Here is a 26605-nt window from a genome sequence, read left to right on the forward strand (position 1 = left end):
CAAGTAACTGTGTAACTGTTAACAAATAGCTGCTTTAACAGGGTTGTGTGTGCAATGCAGTCTCACTGAATGATAACAAACACTTAGTATCATAAGCTGTAGTTAACTGTTGTTACCCACTCACTATTAGAACATATTTAAACTGTATTATATAAATATGTGAGTCACCTACTAAAACCACATCCCTACAGTTCTGTCACGTCATTCCATATAACATCATTACAATACAATCATTGGAAGCAGTAAAATAATCACATGTAGTTTCCAGTTGCATTCATGTGTGAAATAGGAATCATTGCTCTTATACTGGGTGATTCACAGTAACAAATATAACTGGTCAGATTAACCATTGTGATTCTCTGCATGAGGCTGGACTGTAAACATTACCCAGAGATGTGATTAAAGGCATCTGTTTTGATAAAAATAGTTCCTTAAATAACATGTCATATGAAGAATAGTGTCGCAATAATGAAAAGAAAATGTCTTGCTAAAAAAGAGCAACAGCATCTTCAGTCATACAACAAATAATGTATATTCAAAATTGCACAGTGAGCAGAGCCTCAATGGGTAAAAGATACTCTTTAAAAATAATGTCTTTCACTGCACAGTTGCAGTTTTATAAAAGAGTGTAAGAGAGAAATAAATATATATGTACACAATCTGGCTTTATTGAACATAGTAATATACAATCTTCTGGGAAAGTATGTAGGAGTTTATTTATTAACAGGGGTCTAGAGACCTGAATATGCAAATATTATGTTAAAATGCAATAAAAACAGGCCTTCCTGATGACAATGAACACTAATGGGGAGCAATGTGTACAGGGAACAAAAGGGGATGAACTAAACAGCTTTAAATACAAAAGTTTGTGGTCTGTCATTCAAACCAGTACAAATAGTTGATGCAGTGCGTGTGGTCATCAAGCAGGGTCATACAGTTTGCATACAAATATAGACCTACAGAAATAATAATATATATTCACAAAATATACACATAAAATAACAATGTAAAGCATTCATTGTCTTCTAAATTGTGTCAACAATTTCTAGGCAAGTGTACAGATAAAAAAACAAATAGATAAATGCTGTCTAAATGAAAGAACCAAATGAAGCCCATGCCTGTGGAATGAAACATAATGTATAACGGGCAGTTCAGGGCCCCCATCACCATGGCAATATAATTCTATATTCTATGTAGCTTCTACATAACCTTCTACATTCAACAACTCTAACACATGTAAAGAGTTGGTGGTCATGCAATTGTGCTGGTTAGATGGAGCTGAGTAGCTGGGCTGGGGTCAGAAATCAGAATATTCAGGTCCCTGATAAAAGCAAACAAGCTCAATCATATAAAAAAAAAAACACTCACACACTCTTTTGCACACACATCCACACACAGCCTCTCACTGCAGCTTATTTCTGTTTGACTTTTCCACTAAAGTTTATATTGTGAGCAACACACTGAGTCCTCACTGGTGGGGGGTCATCGATGTTCTGAGGCTCCAGTGGGGTTAAGCCAGCAGTTGTGTAGCAGTCCGAGTTCACAGGCAGTCAGTAGCCTGACATACAGGGCAATGGGGGCTGAAATGCCCTGTCTCATCAGCCTCTGCCTCAAAGATAGAGGGGAGGACGGTGATGAATGAAGTAAAGAAAGAGGGAGGATACAAAAACAGTTCATACAGCCTGACATCATTGTCATTCTTATCCTTTGGTGTGCATGTGGAAGAGAAGGAGAACATGCAACCGCAGACCTTAAAATGAATCAATCATTGGCACTCCATGATTGACACCAGGCCATGGGTAGACGTCTTTTCAATACCAACTGAGCAAAGATTTAAAGTACACCCATGAGGCAGTCTTATAACATCAGTTTTTCATGCCGGGTTTGCCTTTTTATGTGTTAGTAGCCTGACCCTTAACCGACTTCAGCTATACTATAGTTGCAATGCACAGATATCGTAGGAAGTAACACTTTAAATATCCATGGAATAGGATTGTAATTCCGGGATTTGGCAGAAATGTCTATTCTGGCAATAGAGTTGCTGAAATATTCATGAAATATTCAACGATATGGTATTAAGCAATGGATCCCCTGTTGGGGCCCAAGCCATCTATATTACATTTTATATAACATTGCATATTTGAATTCTATAAAAACATGTTTATGTTAATGATGCTTTAATCATGCATGTTCATTTATTTGATCAGTATTGTTAAAATGAGTTATACCATGCTGGTCTGTTCACAAATGGAAGGGCTCATAACAGATATACATAATTACAACAAATTCAACAAAGTGGAATGAAAACAAACCCAACACAATATTAAAGAACATGGAACTCATGTTGCTTCTTGTTCAATTACTTGTATATATAGGGCATTATGCACACGACTGTATTAGAAGACAGGGTTAATATACACAAATTGTTCTGTCTTTTATTATAAAGTTCATGTGTGAATTTACAATTTTCAAAATACACATCCACTGAACAAACTAAAGTAGCTGTACCGTTTTTCAAGACTACTTTGGTCTTTTTCCTTTTGGCACCATGTGCAGGTTTTCTATTCCAATCGGTTCCATTGTAAATAAGAGACACCTTTTTAATAAGAACATCCTCTTGGATGATGGATGTTATGAGGAAGCAAACACACATGGGCTTATATGTAGACACCACATGGGTTTAACATGTCACCATTTCTCCTTAATTGGAAACTTTGCGTAATGAAATGCAAATCCACACAGATTATTAGGAATATGTTTTGGCATGTTGTATAATTGATGATGACAGGTTTAGGTTTCTATTTTTGCCGGTTCTTTAAATGGAAACGATCCCAGAGCTGTCATCAAGAAATAATTGGCAACTAGAAGAAACCTTTTTACTTCAATTAACAACACTACAATAAATGTCAACAATAAATATGAAAAGGATTACAATGTTAGCGTATGAAGGCTTGAATCTTCTCTTGGGTAAGATTGGCTGTTGCCAGGATACAGATTACAGGTTTCTGGATGAAATGCTATTTCTGCAGTAGTGGGTTCACTGTGTGTTATATTTTCTTCACTATTTCCATCCGTTGTTTACATTCTCTGTTGCACTACATACATTTGGCAAACTTACATTTTGAAAATGTGTTTTAAGAACCATTTTTCACATCCTTTCTAGTGTTCCTAAAGTCAGTTACTGTGTGTTTCTGTAAAAGAAGACATTTGCGATACCAGATTGATTACAGTTTTGAGCTGAAACAAGCTATTCTATGAGAGTCATTTAATCATGCAGTGAGGTTTCAAAGTTTATTTCTGTCTATAGATAAACAGGTTGTAGTGTCAGCACTTCCTGAAAACTTTTACAGGTGCTGGACCAAAAAATCCAACTAGGCAAGAATAAGACAACGATCTGCACACTGTATTAAAAGGCTCCCAGAAATGTAATCTGACAATGCCTGAGAAAGATCTGTGTTATATTGAAACGTTGCACAATTAAGATGTGGGAGCTTTTTAATACAGTGTGCAGATCTTTTGTAAATTTCTGTCTAAAGGTAATTCAAGAGATGTATATCATTGTGGAACTCATGCAAAGGGAGTTAAGCGAGTGGTACATGTGCATGTTCAGTTGTTTATATTTTTTTCATTATACGTCACGTTTCACTGTCATTATTTGCAAGTGGCATTGTATATTCAACCAGGCCAATGTATTCGTGAAACACATCATAAATCCCCTTTGAAGATTTTGCCTCACATCCTTTGTACTCCCATCAGTGAAGGGAAATTAAGCCAATGAACCAAAAAATAGCGCTTGTTGTGGGGAATTGAAAGAAGAGCAGTGAGTTCAGTCAGTCACACTGGATCCGGTCAGGACAACGTGTTCACTCATTCCCTCTAGTGTGCTCTAAATATCATGGATAGGAATGTGTCATTTTAAACACACATGCAACATCACTATCATGTGTGGAACTGCATGCTTGTTGCAAGTATACATAAATAAAAACATACAACAAAGTAACGGATCTACCTCTGGTTCTACAGCCTAGTTAACTTGGCCATTGCAACTTGTCCCATCCACTCAGACAGGGGATACAGGATGGACACTGAAAAAGTGTCATACGTTTTTCTAAATATCGGGGTGAATAAATCATTAAAAGGTAAGGTCAGAGAGATGCAGTACCTGTTTGAAATCCAGAGCCTTGGGCCCATGCTCTGAGCTCCTGGGTCATGTTGGCAATAGGGGCTGGTAAATCTGCTCTCAAGACACTCACTTTCCACAAGAGTACTTAAGAAGAGATACAATGCACTGAGGTGGCATAAATGATTGCTTGGCAATGGTCTGTTATTTTTTTATTGTGTGTACATATGTGTGTTTTTCCGTTCAGGTGTATGAAAGTGTGCGCACATGTGATTTCCATAAAGACGAACTTGTGGCTTAAACGGTGTCCCTGTAAGACAGAGAGAAGAGAAAGATAGGTAGAATTAGTGTAAGAACGGCGACTGTGGAAAATGTTATCAGTTAAAGAGAGACATGGAGAGAAAGAGGGGGAGCCTGGTATGTTGAGTAAATAAAGGGTTATATTTTACCATATTCAAACATACAGATATATGCAAACACCTCCACACACACCTACTACATTTCACATGCGTCCACATCTGCCTGCATAACACACTTTTGTATGATGTAACAGCATGCTCCAGTTCAGTCTTGCTGTGAAGGTTGGCATCAGTTCCTGGCAGAATTTAAAATTTGAATTTATTCAGTCCCTCGCTGCCAATGTTGTTTACAAAGACCTTGTGAAACTCGTCTAGGAACCTGTGCCAGGTAGTTCGCACCTCCACCTCCTCCGCGTGATGTGTTAGAGCAGGACTCACTTTCGACAGCACTGAGAGCCACCTTCAGCCAGAGAAGCTTTAGGGAAACTGGCAGCAAAAAAATCCAACTTTATGTGTTGTTTAGTAATTAAGTAGGTTGTGAAGTTATGTTACGATTGACTAAGTGCTCTGTCCCTGTGCTTTAAAATTAAAAACATTGTTAATTTAATTTGCAAATTAAATATATTTCTAAATGTTTGCAGTATGTGTGTTTGTATGATTAGCTAAGACTGACTGTGTGCTGGTGTGAAAATGAGAGCTGAATAATAAGTAGCCTCACCATATGCATACAATGGCTACAAGTGTGAAAATATTGCAATATTTCATCACTAGATTTGTTTAGCACAAACTTTTGGATAAAAAAAAAAAGTTCAACACACATTTGTATGTTTATTCCATATGTTAATAAAAAGTCTCAGTTTAAAAACCAAGTGAGGGAAAATGTTCCGTGTTATTCGACATTATTTAACCTTTTGCCTGTACTTCTGAGTACTTGCATCTGACCACTGAGGGTAAAAAGGTATATCCTCTAACATTTCTGCCGTTACAATATCTAATAATGGATATATGTATGCGCTGTACTTTGTTGAGTTGTTTACTTACACCAGGGGTGTCCAAACTACGGCCTAGGGGCCAAATGCGGCCCGCGGCCCACTTTTAATTGGCCCTCAGCAAATGCTAAAAGTATAATGTCCACAGCTAAAACTTGTGCTTTTCCTATATTGTACTTCTTAAATATGTACAAATGATATATTACACAGTCTTCATGTGTTAATAAGACCAATTTTCAAATAAATTGAGTCAATTAAAGTTGAAAAATGTTTCAAACAAATCATAGTCCCAATAACTTATTTGCATAACAAACTTGAAATAGACCCTTTATATTTCCCCTTATTATCAGCAATCTGAGGCTCCTGTTTTAAGAAATGAGCTGCCAACTAAATAACTGAAACCCTACGGAGAGCTGAGATGTTTCTTAAAGCATATTCAAGTATAAAGAAAAATGTACCTAAATTTGATCAATTTTGCTAACTTGTAACTTAACTTATGACGCAACATACCTTTCTATCTTTTTCTGTATGTGGCCCTCAGGGAAACAAGTTTGGACACCCCTGACTTACACTATCCCAAATGTTGCCTTCTTCAAACCTAGACAAATCTGTAATTTTTTAATGGTTTGGTTTACCAGAGGCTGTCAATTGATCGAGAGACCCATAGCTGCAGTGCCTGTCAAACTGATTACACATTTTGAACAGCAACAATATTGTTCTCATCATCTGAAGTTTAATTTATATTACTGTATTATGAACTGAGTTAACATGTTGTTTCATGCAACCATAACATCATTTTAAAACACAAGCCAATCAAAACATTCAATAACCCCCTCCATTGTATGAATGTATAATTGTGTGCCTTGTATGCATTTGACAGTTTTTATTGTTGACAGGCTTTCCAATACCAGTCACTAATACTTGTATGCAAGAAAAAGGCACACCAGAGAGTAATAACCTATAATGTATCCAGTGTGACTTTAATGAGGGAGCAGTGTTCAGTGTCTGTCTCTAGGGAACACTGACAGGTCACAGAAGTGCTGACAGGCTCATATTGGTTCTTTGAGTAAGTGAACTTGTGACCTTTTGGTGAAGGGGACCATTTCTCTTTAAATGAGGCTGCCATGCCGCATTAACTGTATTTGCCAAAGGAGCCAGATGGTCAGTGTGCATATAAACTGTCAGTAAAGAAAACTGGTTGTGGAGACACATTGCACGGGATTGCTCTTTGCTCTGAAATGAATGCATGATTAATGCTGCGTAGATGAGGTGGAGGGACACCACTCTGCAGAGTCTGTTGGGCTGTCCTGTCTTATCAAAGCAGAAGCAGAATACAGGCAGGTCACCATGGGAGAGGGGGAGATTGGGGGAGGGGGCAGAGAGAGTGACACTGAGATTAAGTGGGAAACAGAGAAACCAATTGAGTGTGAGGGATAGAGAGAGAGAGAGCGAGAGAGAGCATAGATACTGTGTGTGAATGGAAATAAATCTTTTGCGATAACAACTTGTAAATGTTCACATTTCCACGCTTGAGTGGGCACATATCCATCCATCCATGTAAACAGGTAGATGTGTGAGAAATGCGTCCATGCAAACACACACACAAACAAGGTGTCACAGGCGGATGTAGCAATTCCCATGAGGCCGTCTCGAGAAATATGATAGATAGGGGATTGCTGTTTATATCGGTCTTCTTCGCTCCCTGTGTGAGTGGCCTCTGTAATTGAATGATCATTATACCAAAGTTATGGCTACGGCCCCGCAGTCGAAAATAGGAATTGAGTTGGAAACAGCATTTAGTGGTTTTGATTTATGAGCAACAATAGGGAAGTTGTTTTTCAAGCTTGGCACTCTGACGGGCAATAAAGAGGGGCAAGGCTTATCGCCTGCTGTAACCACTCTGACACACATACACCAGTGCGCCAGTCAGCCTGCAACCAGTCAGTCAACCAGCTGGGGCACTCCATGGAAGGAAGTGTTTTCAGCAAATTTGCTTCCTTCATGTGCCGCCCTGAATAGTGCTATTCATTAAGATAGCCTCCAGTCGGTAGGCACTGCTGCCATGGCACATTTATACACTTGTTTGCTTGTATCCTCACAGAAGTAGACACACGCACACACATCCACCTGCACACACACACTTGCACTAACAGATCCGCTTTTCTTCTGGTCCAGCTCATCTTTGCAGGAGGGCTTTTTGTAATAAAAGCAGAGCTACAAAGAGAGAAAGGGGTCTGTGGCATGCACTGCTTTCAGTTGGGGCCACTGGAGCTGTATATTTATTCCTCTGGAGTGAAAAGGACTGCCTCCTTTCATTTAATGAATGTGATACTCGGATTAAGGTGGATATAACTCATAATTAATGGTTCACTAGTGTGGGTGGTGCTGCATAAAAATAGCTATGATATGTAAAGTGTTGATTATGAAAGTGTGAAGCATTGTACGGAGGACTGTGATGTAGCTGTGGCCTGACAGGAATGCTACTTTTGGTTACTTAAAAGCTCTGTGTAGATTCGCCGTTAAGCTCCATTGTTGTAATCTTATCTGTTGTAACCTACACCTAGTCACTTGAATTCATGTCCATTAGTCAATTCTATTTTTACTGAGTTATATGCAAATCTGGACAATCCATACTCCAGGCCAGAGGGCTTTTGTAATAATGCACTTAAAGATGTTTCTTACCACCATTATCACAGGCTCACCCAACTCCCTCACCCACGCGGATGACTGCTCTCTTATAAATACTGATCCTTCAGGAGTTATATTGATATTGAGATCAGATACTTTCTACAGTAAAAACATATATAATGCCTTCTGTAAGTTCTGCATGACTGGAAGAACGCTGGCTTGGATTGACATTATGCATCTATTTTGTAGAAAAAAAAGAAAGGAAAAAGTTGTACATCCTCATTCTATCAACTAGGACCTTGACTTTATTTTTGGTTGATGAAGTCATTTTGTAGGTTATAATGAACTCAACTTTGTATTGTACCTCTGCATTTGTGGCATGTGTGATACATTTTGTCCTTGCAAAAACATCTTGAATTTTTCTGTGGGAATGATGAAACCAGAATCAATGGCAGTGACAACCTGTGGTTGTTCTTGTTATTTGCATTGGCTGGTCAGCTATAGGTTCAGACACTGCTGGGGTTTGGAGTTTTTAGCCCTGGGGCTCTATGTTGAATCACCTCCTCGATCCTTTCATCACTTCCCCCACTCCCTGTAATTACTCAGAAATACACTTGAATGCATGAAAAATTCCTGTGTATTACACCCACATTGTTTTAGAAACGTACAAGCAAGCTATATGGCATGTGTTTTTCCTGATTTCTAATTCTCGTTGCTTCCCAGGGCCTGAAGGCCAGCACTCTGCATGCCTAGTTGAAGTTTGTCAGGATTGGCTTCTCGCTTACACTCCCTATCAATTAATAAAAACAGTTGAGACAGTATCACTAAGAGGGTTAGTCACACATAGCTATTGCAATGCCTGCCAACACTGTCATGTCATCTTACTTGTCACAGCTCAGGCCTTAGGGCTATTCCCTATTTAGAAACAGAACATCAGGAAATGAAAGGAGCTGAACCCACCGGTTCAAAAGCCCCTGAGTTAAGAGAGGTGGAATGCATTGATAGCGTGCACATAAATGCACAACCAGGCATATGCATCTGTTTAGAGCATATGGTTAAGACTAATCAACACTGAAAATTGCATATACACGTGGATCATAAACAGAGCTTTCTCCTTTAACGCGCATAACCCAAAGCACTCTGTCAAAGTGTCAAAACTTACAGGATGCAGAGAGGTGATGTATGAGAGCAACATCCCTTGATATTATCACTGCAGTGTGATTTAATCCGTTGACAGACATATTGCTTTGGCAATAGCAATGCCACGAAGAGTGCTGTGTGTATCTACAATCAGTTACAACTGTGAGTCATATTTATGTCTCAGTTTATCATATGCATTTGAAAGACACCACTTGTGAAAATGACATTAATGTGCCTGTGAGCCTTCACAATTCAGCCTGGCAATGACAGTAGCTTTATTGCATGTTTGCTGTTTTAAATTGCATTCTTTATATATCATGGTGAGACATAAACAGTGCATCAGATATCACATATATTACAGTATGTACTTAAATGGTTCAGCAGCAAACGTAGAATAGTGGTCAGGGTTAGGATTTTGTTAGCATTTTATTGTCAGTATCTAAACTCTTAACTAGCCTAGTAAACTAGTCTATGTCTGTCAAATTGCACCTTCAGGACAAACATTTCTACCATTCAGTCAGAGTGTTTTCTTGCCATGATTTGGGGCTATATTTCACTGTGCACAGAACACGCAGGCAGGGTATGTGTACTGCAGCCCGTTGGCACTGTACAGTGGTAGAAATGACAAATACATAGCCTGCCAGTTTGCCTGGATGTCTTGTATTGCAATTAGGACTTAGCTACTGTATCAAGCCTCTGACCAACTCTTAAACGCTGCTGATGCATTCGAAAAAGCCATATGGTGATTAATTAGAGCTGAATGTGTAGGAGCTTTGTGTGACTGCTTAATAAAATATGCACTACCAGGTGGTCAAACATACATACAAAAACATGAAAACAAACTGCAAACAGATACATACTGTACAACCACCAACAACTTGAATTAACCCAAGCAGTGTTTTCTCTTCCTGTATATTGCCATTTACAGGAATGTCCATCTTTTCAGTGTATGTCTTATTTTATCGGTGGCACTGCTGCAAATGGTCGACAATATACATCTAATGTAGTTTGGAAAACCATGGGTTAAAAAATACTCAGTATGCTGTGACTCTGCTGTGACAGACTTGCTATGCATCAGGTTAAAAGTAGTGATGGGCAAGTTACTTCCAAAATGTAATACGGTACATATTACTTATTACTGTCTTTTTAAAGTAATTAGTTACATTACATTATTACTGTCTCTGAAATGTAATGTGTTACACTACTTTTGCATTACTTTGAGTTACTTTCACCAAAAATAACCTGCAAAAGTATGGCTTTAAATGCTAAAATGTAGTTTATTGCAGCTCAATGATTAAAGCTATATATGGCAGTATACTGAAATTAAACTCATGCTTCATTTAAGTGGGCTAAATAATATTTGATACCGGTAACATTACGTCTCTGTTTGTTATTAATAACATGTTAGTGGAGCCTCTACACGGCCCAGTAACCTGCTGTATATGAACGAGTCTCTATTCAACGTTAGCTCACCTTGTCATTGGTGTGTTAACGGTGATTTGGCTGACAAGCTTTCTAAAAGCCGGCGATTCCACAGAGGACAGAGGCTGCAGATCTTCAACACTCCGCCACGAGTCTCTGAACTTCTCGGGGTTCAAGCAGCAGACCCAGAGAAAGTTACCTTCTGCTGCTTTGGCCTGCGCGCACTCCTGTCTTTTTCTTTTCTTTTATCCGTGCCTGCAGGTCTGCATTGTGAGCCTGCAGGTCTGCATTGTGAGCCTGCAGCAATGCAGCTCTCAATTGTGAATCTGTTTCTGCAGGCCTCATAACCAATAGTTAAAGGCTTACTGAGTTACTATTCTACCGGCACAATTATTTCTCTGGTGTCGGAATGTCTCGCAATATTTGTGATTTCTTAAAAACAAAACACCACATCATTTCGGCTTAAAAAGTGTTGTAACTGCGTTACTGAGAATTGTAACGGGTATTATATTACCCAAATTTCAGAAGTAATGCGTTATATTACTGCGTTACAGCAAAAAGTAATACATTGCTGTAACTCTGTTACTTTTGTAACGCGTTACTCCCAACATTGGTTTAAAGTTACAGGGACACCCAATTGTGTGTGAGAGTATCAGCTTAGAAAAAGTGTGCAGTGTTGGTCCAGTTCTAGGGCATTGTGGTTGCGTAGTGTAGTTTTGTGAGAGGCCTTATTGTCAAGGATAGTAGACATTATGCATTTGCCAACCATGTATAGCCTGGTCGATAGCCATTGCATGATATCTTGTACATTACGGTTTGCGAGAGTGTCAGACAGCATCATACTGGGGCACTTTAACATACACATTAGTATGGAACTTTTGAATATGTTTTGTAGCCTGGTTGAGATTGTGCTGGAAGCAAAGTATGTTCAGTTAAGAATTGGAATGTTTGAATTAACCATGCCATCTGTTCACCTTGACATCTCCATTGTGTCCTTAGTGAGATAGACGATCCAGTACACCAGATTAAAGGCGCCAAAGGAAAGAGGGAAGAGGATGCGGGAGTATTTGTCGATGATGCTGGTGCCGGTCAGAACGTTGTTGTCTGGTACAGCTGAACCCTGCTGCAGGAAGGCTTGGGCATTGACGGGTGGGTTGGGAAATGTTTTGGAAGGCCGTTCAAACAGAAGGGCAGAGTTCATCCTCTTCTTCAGCACATTGCTGGCATCCACCTTGGGGAGGCAAAAAAGAAATATAAAGAATCTGTTAGAGGAAATTGGCATTAAAAAGAATGTTTTGTGATTGAATATGTTGGTGTTCATAATGAAAGTGGTTGTTAACATTTTCCAGACAGTCAGAAAATCCTCATATGTTCTTAGAATATTAACACTGATTCTTCATGAAAAAGAACATCCCCTCATAATTGAATTTATATCAACACATTACAAAGAAAAAAAAAATCAAGCCTGATGTCAGTGCCATATTTGCTCAGCTTTGAGTTGATTATCACATGTGGGAAATGTGTGTTTCTGCAAGAAACTGTCTGGAATACCAATGAGTACCACAAGTAATTAAGCTTAACAAAGGAAATCAATGATGTTTGTTTTTGATTTCATGTGTTTTTAATCAACACATTCCATTAAGATTGTTACAGTTGTGGGAGGCAAACAAAACATCTTAAACAAAAGAGGCTCGATACATATTGACACATGGTTATCGCTATGCCTCGTCAAGTTTCAGTAAACCAGTGTGATCTCAGCACATGCTCCCTGATCCACTAGTTGTGAATCAGCTGCACAATGTGTATAGTCTCTGTAGGTAGAGACTGAAAGAGAGTCATCTTTTTTTGTCACTGCAAGAAAGAAATGAATGCTAGACTGCAGGTTGATTGATCAAACTATGTTCACACTTTTTTTATGTAAGTTTGGAAACACACCCAATATTAGTGTAGAGTTTAGTTGTTAGGTTTCAGAAAATGTATAGTTTACTGACTGCTCCAGCTTGGATGCAATGGGCAGTTTTCAGTTCTCAGTGGAGTATTTTTTTTTTCAGACTATAGTCTTGGAACAAAAACTGAACTTGTGAGATTGAGGCTGGATTTGTGCGGCTACAGGATTACATGCTCATACAGGTTGAGAAACTATCAGACGGTTACAATCCTCTGGCTGAAGGGAACACTTCCAAAACTCCATTCTGTCCAACTAAAAATAAAACTAGATTAGTTCTGCATTTTAACAACATTTCTGCGAACACGTTAGTTACACCCAGAAATAAATGTACAGTTTATTTAATGTTGGACTTCATTATCATAACCATGGAAACATGAGACAGAGGAAAACAACAGTGGAGGCCTATAAATAGAGGGTGCTGTATGTTGCTGAATTACACGACAACATTGTATCCTAAGAAATATAGCTACAAACATGTGCCAATTGACAGAACCAACAATTTACCAAATAGGACTATGAGTTATGAACATGTTTGACTTCCTATTAAACTAAATATCTATAAATGTTAGGTTTATAGATCAATGACTGATAGTAAAAGAAACCAATACATAGGACATATCCTCCCCCTTGGCAAATTGTGAAAGTCTTATCATGATATCACTGAAACACAATATCAATTGAGCTGTGAAATATTAATAGTGGTTGCCTAACTCTGACAAAACGAAAGAAATACTTAGAAAGAGAGTGACAGATATGGGATTAAAAGAATGATGCTACACAGAATTAAAAACATATTCAACTCTCTTCCGACTTCATTAGTGTGAGACTTTCCTCTAAGGAAGCAACATAATATTATCACCGTTTAATTATTGCCGTGAGTTGAAATACAATAGGTTGCAATGGAAGGTCCTCTGAGTAGAAGTAATACACAACAATAGATTGTGATGTGTAAAACCTTCAACAACAACATGACAGGGGGGAGGGGCTTTAGAGAGGGAGTTGGTCCAGCCAATCTAACAGCTGATCATCCAGACGTTAATCTTGCTCATCATTTAATTAAAACGTCTGCCCATAACTGTGAGTTATGTATGCCTCCTCGTGTTAAATTACTGCCCATTTGTGAGGGCAACAGATTTGAGTTCAAACAGGCATTTCAACTTGGAGGTCTATTTGCTTTCTAATGTCACAGGATGATGTCACAACATCCAACAACACAAGGCTGCAGATTTGAATGTTAACTCCCTATCAGTATAGTGGTTCCTTTTTAAAGTCAAAGATCAGGCATGAAAGGTCTCCTATTATGCAAAATGCACTTTTTGACATCTTGTATACATAAATATGTGTCCCCGATGTGTAAGGACATCCACAAAGTGTCAGAAAATACAGCTCTCTTTTCCTCTTTACCCACATCTCTAAAACCAGGGGTACAAACAAGCTGATGCAGATTTGCTTCAATTAGGATGTCATAACTGAAATGTGGGCTGGCTTTACATTGAACTCCTGGAAACGTCCCGCCCACGTGACACGTCCCAACCTGTCGTCCCCCATGTATGTTCGGGAGCTGAATCCCCTCGAGTAGGCAGCTCTGTGTGTCTGTGTATTCAGCAGGATGTCTGCAGGAGGGACTTAGAGTTGTTGTATATATAATACATATAATGTCTCTGTTCTAGTGGTAAACACTGAGAAGTGTTTCAGAAATAATGCTTGATGTGGTTTGGAACATAATATGGCGTTTAATCTCAGCAGCCTTTAGCTGAGTTTCTCCGTTACAAACTTCTCTCTTCAGACAGAGAGATGCATGCGCTCCAAAGGGGCGTGGCCAGCTTCAGCTCAGCAGAATCAGCACTTCAGAAACAGGGCTGAAATAGAGGGGTATGAGGCGTGGCTACAATGGATGATCTGTTTGGTATTTTGAGCAAAACACTTCAGAGACATGTTTTGTATAAATATTGCCTTACAATATATTGTTCAAATAAAGTATAATAGGAGACCTTTAACTACATGTTAGGAGTGTGGCCTGTGTGTGTGGCATACTATGCACAGCTGATCTGATACTCAAGCTATTTTTGATAATGACAACAGGCTGCCTTGGCTTCTTCCTGGTCAAATCCCAGAGGGATCAGCTCCTCTCCTCTTTATCCACTGCTCTAGATTTCAACAGACCCACTTTGACATGGGAGGATGGGCGCTGACTGATTGATGTATGGATGTTGTTTGGGTGTGGCTATTAATGTGCATGGGTGGGCGGTATCTCCATCTAAGTGTGTTTCATAGTGTTTGTGTAGGCGTGCATGTGACATAAGGTTACTCTAACTGTGCACTACCAATATGGCATGGGAGTAAGTGCATGTAGGTTCATCTATGCGGGTGTTGAGTGGGTGTGTGGATTATTTTACGATGGGGGAGATGTGTATGTTAATATATAAATGTATTTGAAATGAGTAAGTAAGTATCCTAGAAACAGCTATAGTGCTTTTTATACATTGTTTAGGTTTAGAAAGTAAGAGAATACAAATTGCTTTGGCTATATGGCTGAAAATACAAAATACAACGATTTAAAAAAAAATGTAAGTTGGTTGATCACCAACCAAAAAATGTAATCAAATTGTACATCTTTACAAGATCCTCTAACTATCATATTGCACTCCATCTACAGTGGAAAAATCACAGGATTGTTGAATGACATGCAGGAAAGACTACTTTGACTTCTGATTCTGAAAGAAATCATACTTTCTTGTTAGTAAAAAAAAAAAATCACACTCCAGATGTAATACTATAATACAAGCCCCTATAGCTTCTTATGTGACATGCTAAATATAGAGAGGATGTTGGAATGTAAATGCTGATTTTTCTAGATAATATTTGTGAGGTCCTGAAATTACATTTGAAGATGCTGGTTAGCGAGTAAAAAATGTATAAGGTTGTTGCAAGGAGGGTTATGTGACCAAGTCCCAGGATAATGGGTGCTCACGCTATGGTTGAGACTTACAAAACTTTGATGTGGTCCATCGATAGTGTATCTAAACTAGACATACACATATACAATTATTCCGATATATCAATTATTCATTTATATCATATATAGCAAGTATATCTGATCTACTGTCAAGTTGGTAGTGGGAGGCCTCAGGGGAAACATACAATGTTTCGTGAGAAACAGCCCAAGAAAACTCCCCTGGTATCTTTTGGTCCAGTACATGCCATCTTTTTTTGTCAAAATGTTGCCTATGACTAATCGAAAACGTAATCTGAAAATCAAATGGACCCGATTTAATCACTACGTCTCCTCGTCCCAGTAATGGTCACTGATTCATTGATTACTAGCACATGTGGCCTGGCCTATAAATAAAGGTCCCTTCTGTCTCTTTCTCTCTCCTTTTCTTCCTCCCACCAAATGTTTTATTTTCTGTTTATTTCCTTCACCACATACTGCACCACCTACTCACACATGCCACTGAAAGAGCAAGCAGCACACTTTACACAAACTGCAAACACCCCCTTTCCCTTTGTGTTTACGGTTATACATCCGAATCATTAAATTCAATATTTATCTTGTGTCACTATTAGGATTTCATTCCTGTTATACCCTTACCTGTCAGTCATAACTGGTCATAGTTTTAAAAAAAATCGTGACTGCAGGATGACTATTTCTATTCCCAATGATACACCATTGTGTTTTTTTCCTTTTCTCTGTGTAATGAAGAGTCTTTCCTCCTACATATTTTCTGAAAGCAGTCATTTTCCATGATGCATCCCTCCCACTCTCTTTTTTCTCTTAGTGTAACTCTTCCTCACATGCACACACAATGCAAAACAAAACCACACAGGCCCCCCCACATCCATCCAATCCTCCATCTTGGATGGACTGGGCCAGCTTTCTCAGCCCCCACTCCGCTTCATTGTGGTGGCTGCCCTCCTTCTTGTGAGCCTGCAGTGATCTGCTGGATATTCCCTTAATCTATGGCTCTTACATAATCTGCAGCAACATCGTTCACAGAGCCACTGGCTGTCTCCTCGTGTCACTCTGTGGTTATCACACAGTTACAAGGCAGAATAGAGGACAGGGAGAGAGGGATGGATGGGTGATAGATACATTTGATGGAGGGATGGATAAGACATGATCGTATAGAGTGATGAGGGAATTGTATAGATGTGGGTGCATCATTTGCTGCAGATTACGTGTGTGCATATATACGAGCCTTTGGTATATTGGTCTGAGTGTGTCCTGCAGATTATGTGTGGACCTGTGCTTGTGTGGTAATGTGAGGACAAGCGTGCATAAAGTGGAGATAACTGGGTTTCAGTGTGCATATTTGGACAGCACATACAAGGCAAAGAAGGTGAGAGAGGCTAAAGAGATGTGTGTGTGTGCATAAGAGAGGGAAAAAAGAAATGGATGGAGATATGGATGAGATGTAAGCGAGAGTATGACTTTCTTTGCTAGGAGGCAAAGGATGAACTTCAGATGGTCTATAGTGTGGATTGTTTATATTGCACATGCTGCATCTGTGACTGCAAATAAGCAAAAGTTTATACAGGAGAAGAAAGAGATATTATAGACTTAGGAGCAAATCAATAAGTGGAAAAGAAAACAAGACATATCTAAAAAGATTTTCAACCATCCACACCAGACAATACCAAGCAGAATTTCATACACCACTCCGGTTATTAGTGCAATGTTATATTATGTTTTAACCTTCACCACACCAACCAGTATAACCAATTGACTTTAGAGCACAACACTGAAGTATTGGAAGTACACCTGTGCACAAGATATGTTATCTAACCACTTGTTTGTATTATAATAACCAATTTCTACCATTCCTTATGCCAATAAAGAACATTGAACTTGACATTTTTACATTAAGGCAAAGACTTATTTAGACAGCAGAAAAGACAAAGCCAGGTACAGAAATAAAGAAAAGGTAAGCAAGATATAACAACTGAAAAGAAATAATGCAAAGATGAAAAGCATGATAAGTATAAAAGCACCAAATACAGATGAAAGTTACAGAAAGAATATAAATTATCTGACATTTTGGGTAACGATGTTATGACTAAACAGAATAACTGACAACTAATGCACAAGATATTTGAGTTTGTGCAAAGAGGAACAATTTTCAGCTAGTGAAACATGACCTTTCTAAAACTGTAAACAAATAAAGTTAGGCTCAAAGTCAGCCACAAGCAACTGATCCACTGATCAATGGAACTGTTCTCTATGAATTTGAGGGGGTAACATATTTTAATAAACAAAGCTACAGGTGATACCTAACCATTACAGTGGTATGTCATTGCTGTGTTACTGGAGTGTTTGTCATCATCAAAGTGACCTAAATTGAACTCTATATTCATTTTCTAATTAAGACATTTTGGCAAGTTTTTTTGGGAAACCTTACATGGACATACTGTAACCTGTGTACTGTAACCAACATTCAGCAAATGGACTCAAGTTCTGAGGACAGTAATATTATTTAGCACCTCAATTTGGATTTGCTAGAAAAAAAGACACAAGTGTGGTGGAGCGAGAGGTGGAGTGGTTTGATGAAGAGATGTAGAGGCATGTAATGAGGCCAAGTGAAGCCCTCTTCCTGTGAGTGCAGCATCAGCTCTAATCATCATTTATCATAGCAACTCTGTGCAACTTGTAAGGTCTGTATCTGTATACAGCATCAGTAATCCCACTGCTCTGTGTAACCTACATGTAAAGGTAAAAAAAGTAACACTTGAATCGGTGCCATCCTCTGACTGATAAACACATTACATGGAGCATGGATATTAGTAACATTTGCATTTTGTTGACAACAACATATAAGGTAAACCTGTAAGTTCACACAGGTTCGAGTAAGAACTGATTTTTCAAGGCATGTAAACAAAACAAGTATGAACAAAGGTGCAGACTTACTGAGGAAAGTTCTCCGTCATTCCCCGTAGCTGCGGTCTGTGTAGCTGCTGCAGCTGCTGCCTCCTGAGCCGCCACCTTCATGGCTGCTGCCTTCCTCAACTCTCGGTTAGCTTGCAGGGTGGAGAAGTAATTCACGGCTGCAAACTCAATCAGGGCGGAGAAGACAAAGGCAAAGCAGACGGCAATGAACCAATCCATGGCTGTGGCATAAGAGACTTTGGGGAGGGAGTGTCGAGCGCTGATACTGAGTGTTGTCATGGTCAGGACAGTGGTGATACCTGGAGACAGGGAGGAGACAGAAGTTAGGAATCTCACATGTTGGCTGACTATGGTACTGGGATACATTGGTTTGTCTTTAGTCATGTGTTTACTGCTTTGCTATACCTTGGCAGTAAGAAATGTAAAAAAAAAATTGAATCATCGGACATTTTGGGAAATAATCCTATTTGCTTTCTCTGTAAGGAGATAGATGATAATGCAACTCACATGTCGGCAAGAAAAGACAGGAGGCAGTAAGCCTTGTGTTGGACACAAACTGAAAGCACAGGGAAAAAGACTTGCCTTTCTCTTTCCAACTTTCAAAAATATGCTTGCTATACAAACTTCTGCAAAGTTCACAAATGAATAACTAAATAAGGTTTGTTGAATCTGCACACAAACACTAAGAAGTCACTTCGCTTATCCACTGTTCGCCCAAAAATAGTAACTTCAGCTTTATTGTATGCAAATTAGTACGCTTGTTTTTTCTTGTGTACAGTCTATATGCAACACTACAGATAACAGCCTCCTGGCTCTAGCTTCAAACATAGCACACAAACACTACAAAGGCTTTGATATATGCAACTCTTAGTCAATATGTGTTTTTTAAATGGCCCGATCAAACACTTGGGTACAGTGAAATCTTGTTTTTTGGGCCGGGCAGCTCTGCAACAAACAAATGCGATGTCACACTGCATACTGGAATTAAATGAATATCCACCATTCAGTTTAGTTTTAGTTGCTTTCAGATTATTTTTTGGTTTAAATCAATAGTCAATTCCACCAGGACTTCTCACCAACACTGTTTTATTATTTGAGTGGCAAACAGAGCAGCAGAGTTTCTTTGGAAAGATCCATTTTGACTCTCTTAGCAAAATATACCATCTGGCATTTAACATCTGTGATCCATTTAGCATTGCAGAGACGACAGTTGAAGCACTTGTGGCTTCGATGTTTATTCGACAATAATGGAAATTATTTAAAGTTACTTCCTAGCAATGTCTTAGCATGTACCGTGGCAAATCATAGGTGTTGATAAATGTAATTTAATACTGTAGTTAATAGATACATGTGCATGTGTTTAAATTAACTATTAAGATTATTGACATTTTAAACATATATGAATAAAAAATGTAATTAAAAGCAGTCACTTAATCAATGTTTAATCCCAGAGGAAGTCGAAATAAGTAGTTTTGTTTTAATTACATAACACAACATATGGGTAATTTCCTGAGCTTTTTATAGAAGTATAACATGGTAGTCATTACATGTAATATTATTACAGTGTGTTCACAATTGATTTTCCCAAGCATTATCTTTGACACAGTTCAGCACCTCTGTAAGATGGATAACACAAAATGTAAGGCCATGTAACATTTCAGGCAATCAGGCTTTGCTAAAAAGTTATCTCACCAGACGCTAATCTGTGAATAAGCAGACTAACCCATGCCCCGCACTATCACACCCAATAAGGGCAGCCAAATATCTGGAAACACTTTGGAGAAAACAATTAAAGAAGATGACCTAGACAGAAGCCACAAAGCATTTACTAGTATCTGTTTACAGGCATCTCATATTGAAAACTACGGTTTGATGATGGAACAACTTGAATAAATGGATAATGTGGGAGAGAGAAAAGAACATGGTTGTTTGATGTCTTTCTCAGGATTGCACTAGGCTTTCCAAGTCTGTCAAAAGTTTGTCTTAACTTCTAGCCATGGCCCAGATTGAAGTACAGACGGCAAAGATCACTTTGAGCACAGCCTCAAAGTATAGAATAAGAAAGAACACTGGTTACTCTGAGGCCATTCACAAATTCTCTTGATTACATAATATAACATACAAAGTATCCGTGGCAGGTGCATTTTAGAGGCTATTTTGTTAGTGTTAGACACAAAACAAAAATACAAACAGATATAAAATGTGATGTTGCCTATAAAAACACTACCAAGGGATTTCCTCCACAGACTCCAACCTTATTAAGTCAGATAAAGATGCTGACAATGAACATCTCTTTTAATGGCCCATTTACAAAGTACATATCTAATTCACTTTCATCAAGCTAAAGCAAGCAGGGAAAAGGGGCCATTGAACACTCCCTTCCATGCTTTTACCAAATGTGCAGTGTAGTTGTGCACATTTCATTAACAGCATAGGGACTTATGGGGGATTTAATGCACTTAATAATCTCTCAATGGCATTTTCTACACAACACTTTTGCAGTGAAAGCTAACAGCTCTATAATGCAACTTCCTCCTATAGCCAGCCAGCATTGACTGTCTGTAGCTCAAGCACAAGTTAAATGATTGCAAAGGGGAGGAGGGACATGGAAAGAAAGCCTGTCAGGGTAGGAGGGAGAGGATAGAGGAAGAAATAAAGAAAAAGTGTAGGAGGGTGGGGGATGACGTATAAAGACAGGATAGAAAGGAAGTGCTTGGGGCATTTATGTGCTTTTATATGAAAAAAGCAAGGTACAAATTAGGCCACACTCAATTAAGTCTGTGAGACTGGTGCTCAAGGGACTTTGAGCTCTTAGAGAGGTTGTTGACAATCCAGCACAGCACATACTATGTCTTAATGTACTGTCAGAGTGGAGCACATCCACGTAGCATTTTGTATCCTCTTTTTTACTTCCTCTCTTAAACCTTCTATCTCACATGCATCATCAACAACATTTATTTAACTTACTAATGGATTTGTTTAACATATATTTTATTGTGACTCCAAGAATCCACTTTTAATTTAGGAAACAGACTTTACCAAAGTTGGAAGATAAAGCGTGACCTATTATCATTAAAGAAAAACATCATATATTATTTTTTCTATACAACCTCTTCTACCCAGCATGCCCGGGGTCTGCCCAGAGCTCTTTTTTAACAGCATAGAATCCAGAGGATGAGCATATATGTTATCCTTTTTTATAGTGAGTGAAATGAAAACAGCAGGACGATTGAGGTTAATGAGTTGCCACAGATGTGCTTTCCGCATGGGGCCTCGACTTCCACACTAACACTAATGATTTGGATCTATTCTGAATAAATGTGCAGGCTCCGAGTGCTGGCTTTCTTCCAAAGACACGCACAAACTACACAAGCGTGATCTACAATGGCCAGAAGTGTTGCTCTGCTCAGCAACAGCTTGTTGGAAATGAGTGTAAGGGGAAATTACATTAAAAAGAAGAGGAACTTTTTCTAGTGTTTTTTTCTATTTGCTTTGCTGCTGTCTTTGTGTCCCTCTCATTCCTCCTAGTCTTACTTTCTCTGTCTCTCTTCAGTGTCTCTTACCCTCTCTGCTCCGGAGGCTAAAGCTTGCTGGCAACTGTAGCGTAATGTAATGTGACCAAGCGGAACCTGTGAGTGCTCGGAAAAAGGGTAGAGTAAAAATCCTCCCTCTCTCGTCCATTGCATGAAACATTTTAAAAATGACATTTAATAGAGACAGAGCTAACAAAGATACCAAAAACATACATACAACATACAAACATACTGTGGTAACTGTATATGTTTGTTCTCTTTTAGAAAGGTTGTTGAAGGATCACTGTGCAGAATAAAAAAATCTAAATGCAGTAAATATGGAAATGTACACTTGCTTAAAGTTTGCACAGCTAGACTCACTCCGGGGTCAATCAGTGGGTGGTGGGTCGATACATTTCCATTTGAGATTTAGATACTTGAAGAAAATAAAGTTGACTTTTGAGAGCTGAAAACTTAATAAAAAGACAACCTGAAATATTTCAATCTGTTTCTATAAGTCAATTTTTTGCCAGCAAAAATAAAAATGCTCTTGGATTTTCCAAATGCCAGCAGAAAAGCATTATGGGCATTTGATCTTTTTTATCATTTCCGTCTGCTTCTTTGACCCTTTTCCCCTTAAAATGTACACCAGGTTTCATTCAGAATATTTATTTGAAAGAAAACTTACCGAAAACAGTCCGAGCTGGAACTGATTCCTTATTAATCCAGAAAGACACTTGAGCCAGGATGACGGTCATAATACATGGAATGTAAGTCTGAATCAGGAAGAAGCCCATTTTCCTTTGCAGGTGGAAATGGACTGTCATGATGACATATTCACCTGAGAAAGAAAACAGCAAAGATGTTTGTGTTTGTGGTGACATATAACTCAAAGACACCAATCTTTATAGGATAAATTATAAAAAACATAATTTGATATCGACCCAGTGAAAACTTAAAGAAAGATTGTTAAAAAAAAGACCTTAGACCAATTTAAGAATCCGTCTCACCTGTGTTGGACTTTAGCCTCTCGCTTGACACTGTCTGACCGATGAGGTCGTACTGAAGCAGACTGGATGACTCCTGTGGCACTTCCACAGAGGACAGAGGGCCTTTCTTCCAAGTGTACACAATCTCAGTGATGGGGTAAGCATCTAGACAGGTCAATGAGGAACTTTGTTAAAACGTAGACATTCAACATTATACAAAATGATTTTAGGGTACAAAGTGACAAAACTGTATATTGCCTCCAAGCTTCTGGCTATCAAAACTGGCCTGATTGTTTGTATTCTCAAAAACAATAAATAAATTAGGATATAAATGAATAAACCTGAACACTTCCATATACAAAATGCCTGACCAAAATACTGAAACATTATTATTGAGCCAATGAAAGCAGCAATCAGTTGTGTTCTCGCTGATAGACTTGTTTTACATCCCCAAATGTACCATAAGAATCAGGATATTTCAAATGGAAATATTTTGATATATGCTGCCAGACAGTGAGTAACTTAGTGACCATTTGCGAGTGACCCCTTCTGTCATTCTAGTGAGGTTTGAAAAAAGAAAACCAACAACTCACAACTCCCAAACTTGAGCGGGCAGGCATGGCCGTCCATGGGGAAGTTCATCAGACGCATTGGACACTCTGCATTTATAGTTAATCTGTCAGAATAGAGAAGAGTTGGAACGAGTGTTTGATTCATATTTGATACAGTGTTACTTGCCAAGTAATGATCACTGTTTTAAGACAGAACCAGTCATTATGCTGCAGTATTTGATTTGAAGTGGGTGCATGATTTCATATCATGGCAATATATATTTTACTGGACATAAAACCTTGAACTGTACCTCTGCCGAAGGTTACTTATGACACAACTTAACCATACAGATTTAATAAAGTCCTTGTTATACATTCTTTAGTGTTTTAAAGTAAATTTGACCCACTTAATTATTACAATTATTTAAAGAAAATAGTTTTTTGTGCCATCAGTAACTCAACAGGGATATTTTCTCCATGCTACATCAGAACAAAGCTGGAGTCATGTTTGTTTGAATTGCTTTCAAGGCCTGTTTTCATAATCAGATGGCACATATCTGTTTTTTTTGGAATGGCACTCTTAATTTCTTTTCATGTGTGTGCATATTCTTGGATGCTTGTTTGTTTGATTAGCTTTCCAGGTCTGTGCTCTATTCCGGTCTTGGCTGGGTTTGGAGCTCACTGTCCAGCACTGTTACCTCATGGTGTAGAGGATAGTTCCGTTCTGCATGATGCGGAACAGCTTGTTGGGGGTGGTCATGTTGTGAGAGATCGACCTCTTGCCATTCCGGAAAAAAGTGTCCGGCGTCCAGATCTTGCTGACCATCAGGTTGTTGAGCCGCAGGATCTCAATGGGGCCCTCGAATTTCAGCCGTTCGTCGATCCATGTCTGACGGAAGAACACGTCCATGGTGTATTCCTGGATGGAGGTTGGAGTGTGGGTTAAGGATTTATTTACTACCACTGCTATTACTACCAATCATTCTGCTGATGCTGTTCTGCTCCTGCCGCTACTATCTCCACTACCCCCGGAAAGGATGGCAGATGGGTTTGTGAGCAATGGTTTTTGTTGGACCTGCTGGATGCAGTACTGGCAATGTAGTCAGTTGTTGTTGTTTTTTTTCATTTCTGGGCTATTCTACTATCGCTGCCAGCCAGTACTAATCAAATCAAAAACACAGATTCTCAACTATTTATACATTTTACAATCAAGACATTAATCGTTTGTTGAGTCTTTAAAGCAAGTTTAAATCCGATTTTCAGTCTTAGACATGTCCATTTGGGACACGGAAATATCGTCTTCTCAAGACAGCACTAGAATACATTACTTTATTAGCATATAAAAATCCTTCAAAACATTTAGCAACTCAAACAGATAATAGGACATGAAATGATTAACGTAATGGTCCCTTTGTTGGATTTTCTATGGACTGCCACGTATAAAGATGAAGTAAATATATCTATTAAGAGTGAGCAGGCTAGGATTCTTTTAGTTGAAAAGGATGGCCTTGCTGCCCTGAAGAGCCTCTCATATGAATCTCAATAGAACTGCAACCAGCATATCACATGGCAATTCAAGGGGGCTTTATATGCAGTGAAAGCCTAAAGCCTGAAAAGTGTAGAGCACTACATACATACAGCGCTTAGCCTATCCCATGACAGAAGTAGCTGACATATCCCGTCCCAACATCAGCCACATCTCTCTCTCTCTCTTGCTCTCAGACGGGTACGGGGGGGACGGGGGGGATTGTCAAACAGATTAAAATCCTAAGCTGCACTAATGACATCCTGCCCAACTGCTGGTATAATGAAGGCTAGGCTAGGAGAGCCATGATGAGATGCTATATGCACAGAGTTACTGGGAAAAATGTACATATTATTTTTAGTGTTCATACGTTGACATGGTCTTTGTTGTGTATGACAGCCATTGAATTGGCCTGTGCACCCTTTATCTGATTGTTTCAGTGGTAGTTAGTTTACATACCATCTCAACATCTGAAACCGGTCCAAAGCTGGTGACAAAAATGTCAGTTTTGACCTCTGTAACTGGACCTACAACAAAAGTATAAGTAGTTGCTTTGAAAAAGACACAAACAATAACTTTAGATCAGACATGTTCAGGTTTTTATACATACAATATAACGAAGTGAAATATTAAGCTATATTAACTGTGTAGTTGATGCATAAAGCAACATTGCCAGTGAAACTTACAAATAAAATGAAAATGGTTCTAAAAAAAAGTGTCAAATTCAGTTTCCAGTTATGTGACAATTTTTGTATTTGTTTGAAAGTTATATAAAATAAAATAAATTGCAAATGTAATGTGTAACCACTACAGTACAGCAGCTTAATACAAACAGGCACGTAACTACTGCAGTATAACTTTATATTTTAAGAAAAGGAACTTCGATTGAGTATTTTTTGACACAATATCGCTAAAAAAATCCAATATCACACGGTCATTAGCATACCTCCAAATCCGGGTCGCAGCCTGTTGTCATAGCCATCCAGTAATCTATCCAATATGCGCGTGATGTTATCCAAATATATACTGGTATCACCGGGCTGATTTCCCCAAACACTGCTCACACTGTAACTAAAGTACATATGCACTTATGAAACATAATTCCAACACATGATTAAACAGTTGAAAATACAGAGTTTCTCAAATGCACATTTATCCACTGTCTGTGGTTCCCGTGCGTAAAAGTCCGAACATGCAGAGAAAAGAGTTGCCATACTCACCAAGACAGAAATAAGCAAGTTAAAAGGAGAGCCATGCCTCGCAAACACCCCACAACTAGAAATCCCTGGTCAACTTTTAAAATCAGCATATTCCATCATTTAAAATCATGATTAAACGCGGGTCAGGTCTTCTTTTAGTTGTGAACCGTGCGAGGATATCGCGCCAATCCAGCACGACTTTCCCTCTAGTGCGGTTGCGCCCGCCTCAGAATCGTTCAGTTGGAAAAACCTGAAGAGTTTTTAAGAGAGTGAAGAGGATGGACGAGGGGGGCATTTATATCAACGGAACAATGCATTTTACAAGACATACACTGTTCTTAAGGGAAACTTAGATATCGTGAAAATGTTTCTGGTTGGTGGAGATAATGACGGATAGTG

At 38.8% G+C, this 26605-nt stretch overlaps 1 protein-coding gene across 1 annotated transcript; it reads right to left on the minus strand.

Annotated features, from left to right (window-relative positions):
• Positions 1-646: 646 nt before the first annotated feature.
• gabra6b (gamma-aminobutyric acid type A receptor subunit alpha6b) lies at positions 647-26605 on the minus strand. The gene is made up of 10 exons (XM_063895531.1): positions 26228-26605; positions 25954-26078; positions 25467-25534; positions 24181-24401; positions 23525-23607; positions 22953-23096; positions 22631-22783; positions 18452-18729; positions 11573-11829; positions 647-4430 (listed from the first exon to the last, which is right to left on the minus strand). The coding sequence occupies exons 1-10, from the start codon at positions 26314-26316 to the stop codon at positions 4418-4420; spliced, it is 1431 nt and encodes a 476-aa protein (XP_063751601.1). The 5' UTR covers positions 26317-26605; the 3' UTR covers positions 647-4417.

This window comes from Eleginops maclovinus, chromosome 11 (genome assembly GCF_036324505.1).
Source record: "Eleginops maclovinus isolate JMC-PN-2008 ecotype Puerto Natales chromosome 11, JC_Emac_rtc_rv5, whole genome shotgun sequence".
NCBI classification, from domain to species: domain Eukaryota; kingdom Metazoa; phylum Chordata; class Actinopteri; order Perciformes; family Eleginopidae; genus Eleginops; species Eleginops maclovinus.

What these genes read in the sequence shown, in the direction of transcription:
- gabra6b (XM_063895531.1), bottom strand. Translation starts at nt 26,316, where the DNA reads ATGCTGATTTTAAAAGTTGACCAGGGATTTCTAGTTGTGGGGTGTTTG. An exon ending in ACTATCCTCTACACCATGAG is followed by an intron (nt 23,608 to 24,180) that starts GTAACAGTGCTG and finishes CTATTCTGACAG; the next exon opens with ATTAACTATAAATGCAGAGT. An exon ending in TCCAGCTCGGACTGTTTTCG is followed by an intron (nt 18,730 to 22,630) that starts GTAAGTTTTCTT and finishes CCCTGTCTCCAG; the next exon opens with GTATCACCACTGTCCTGACC.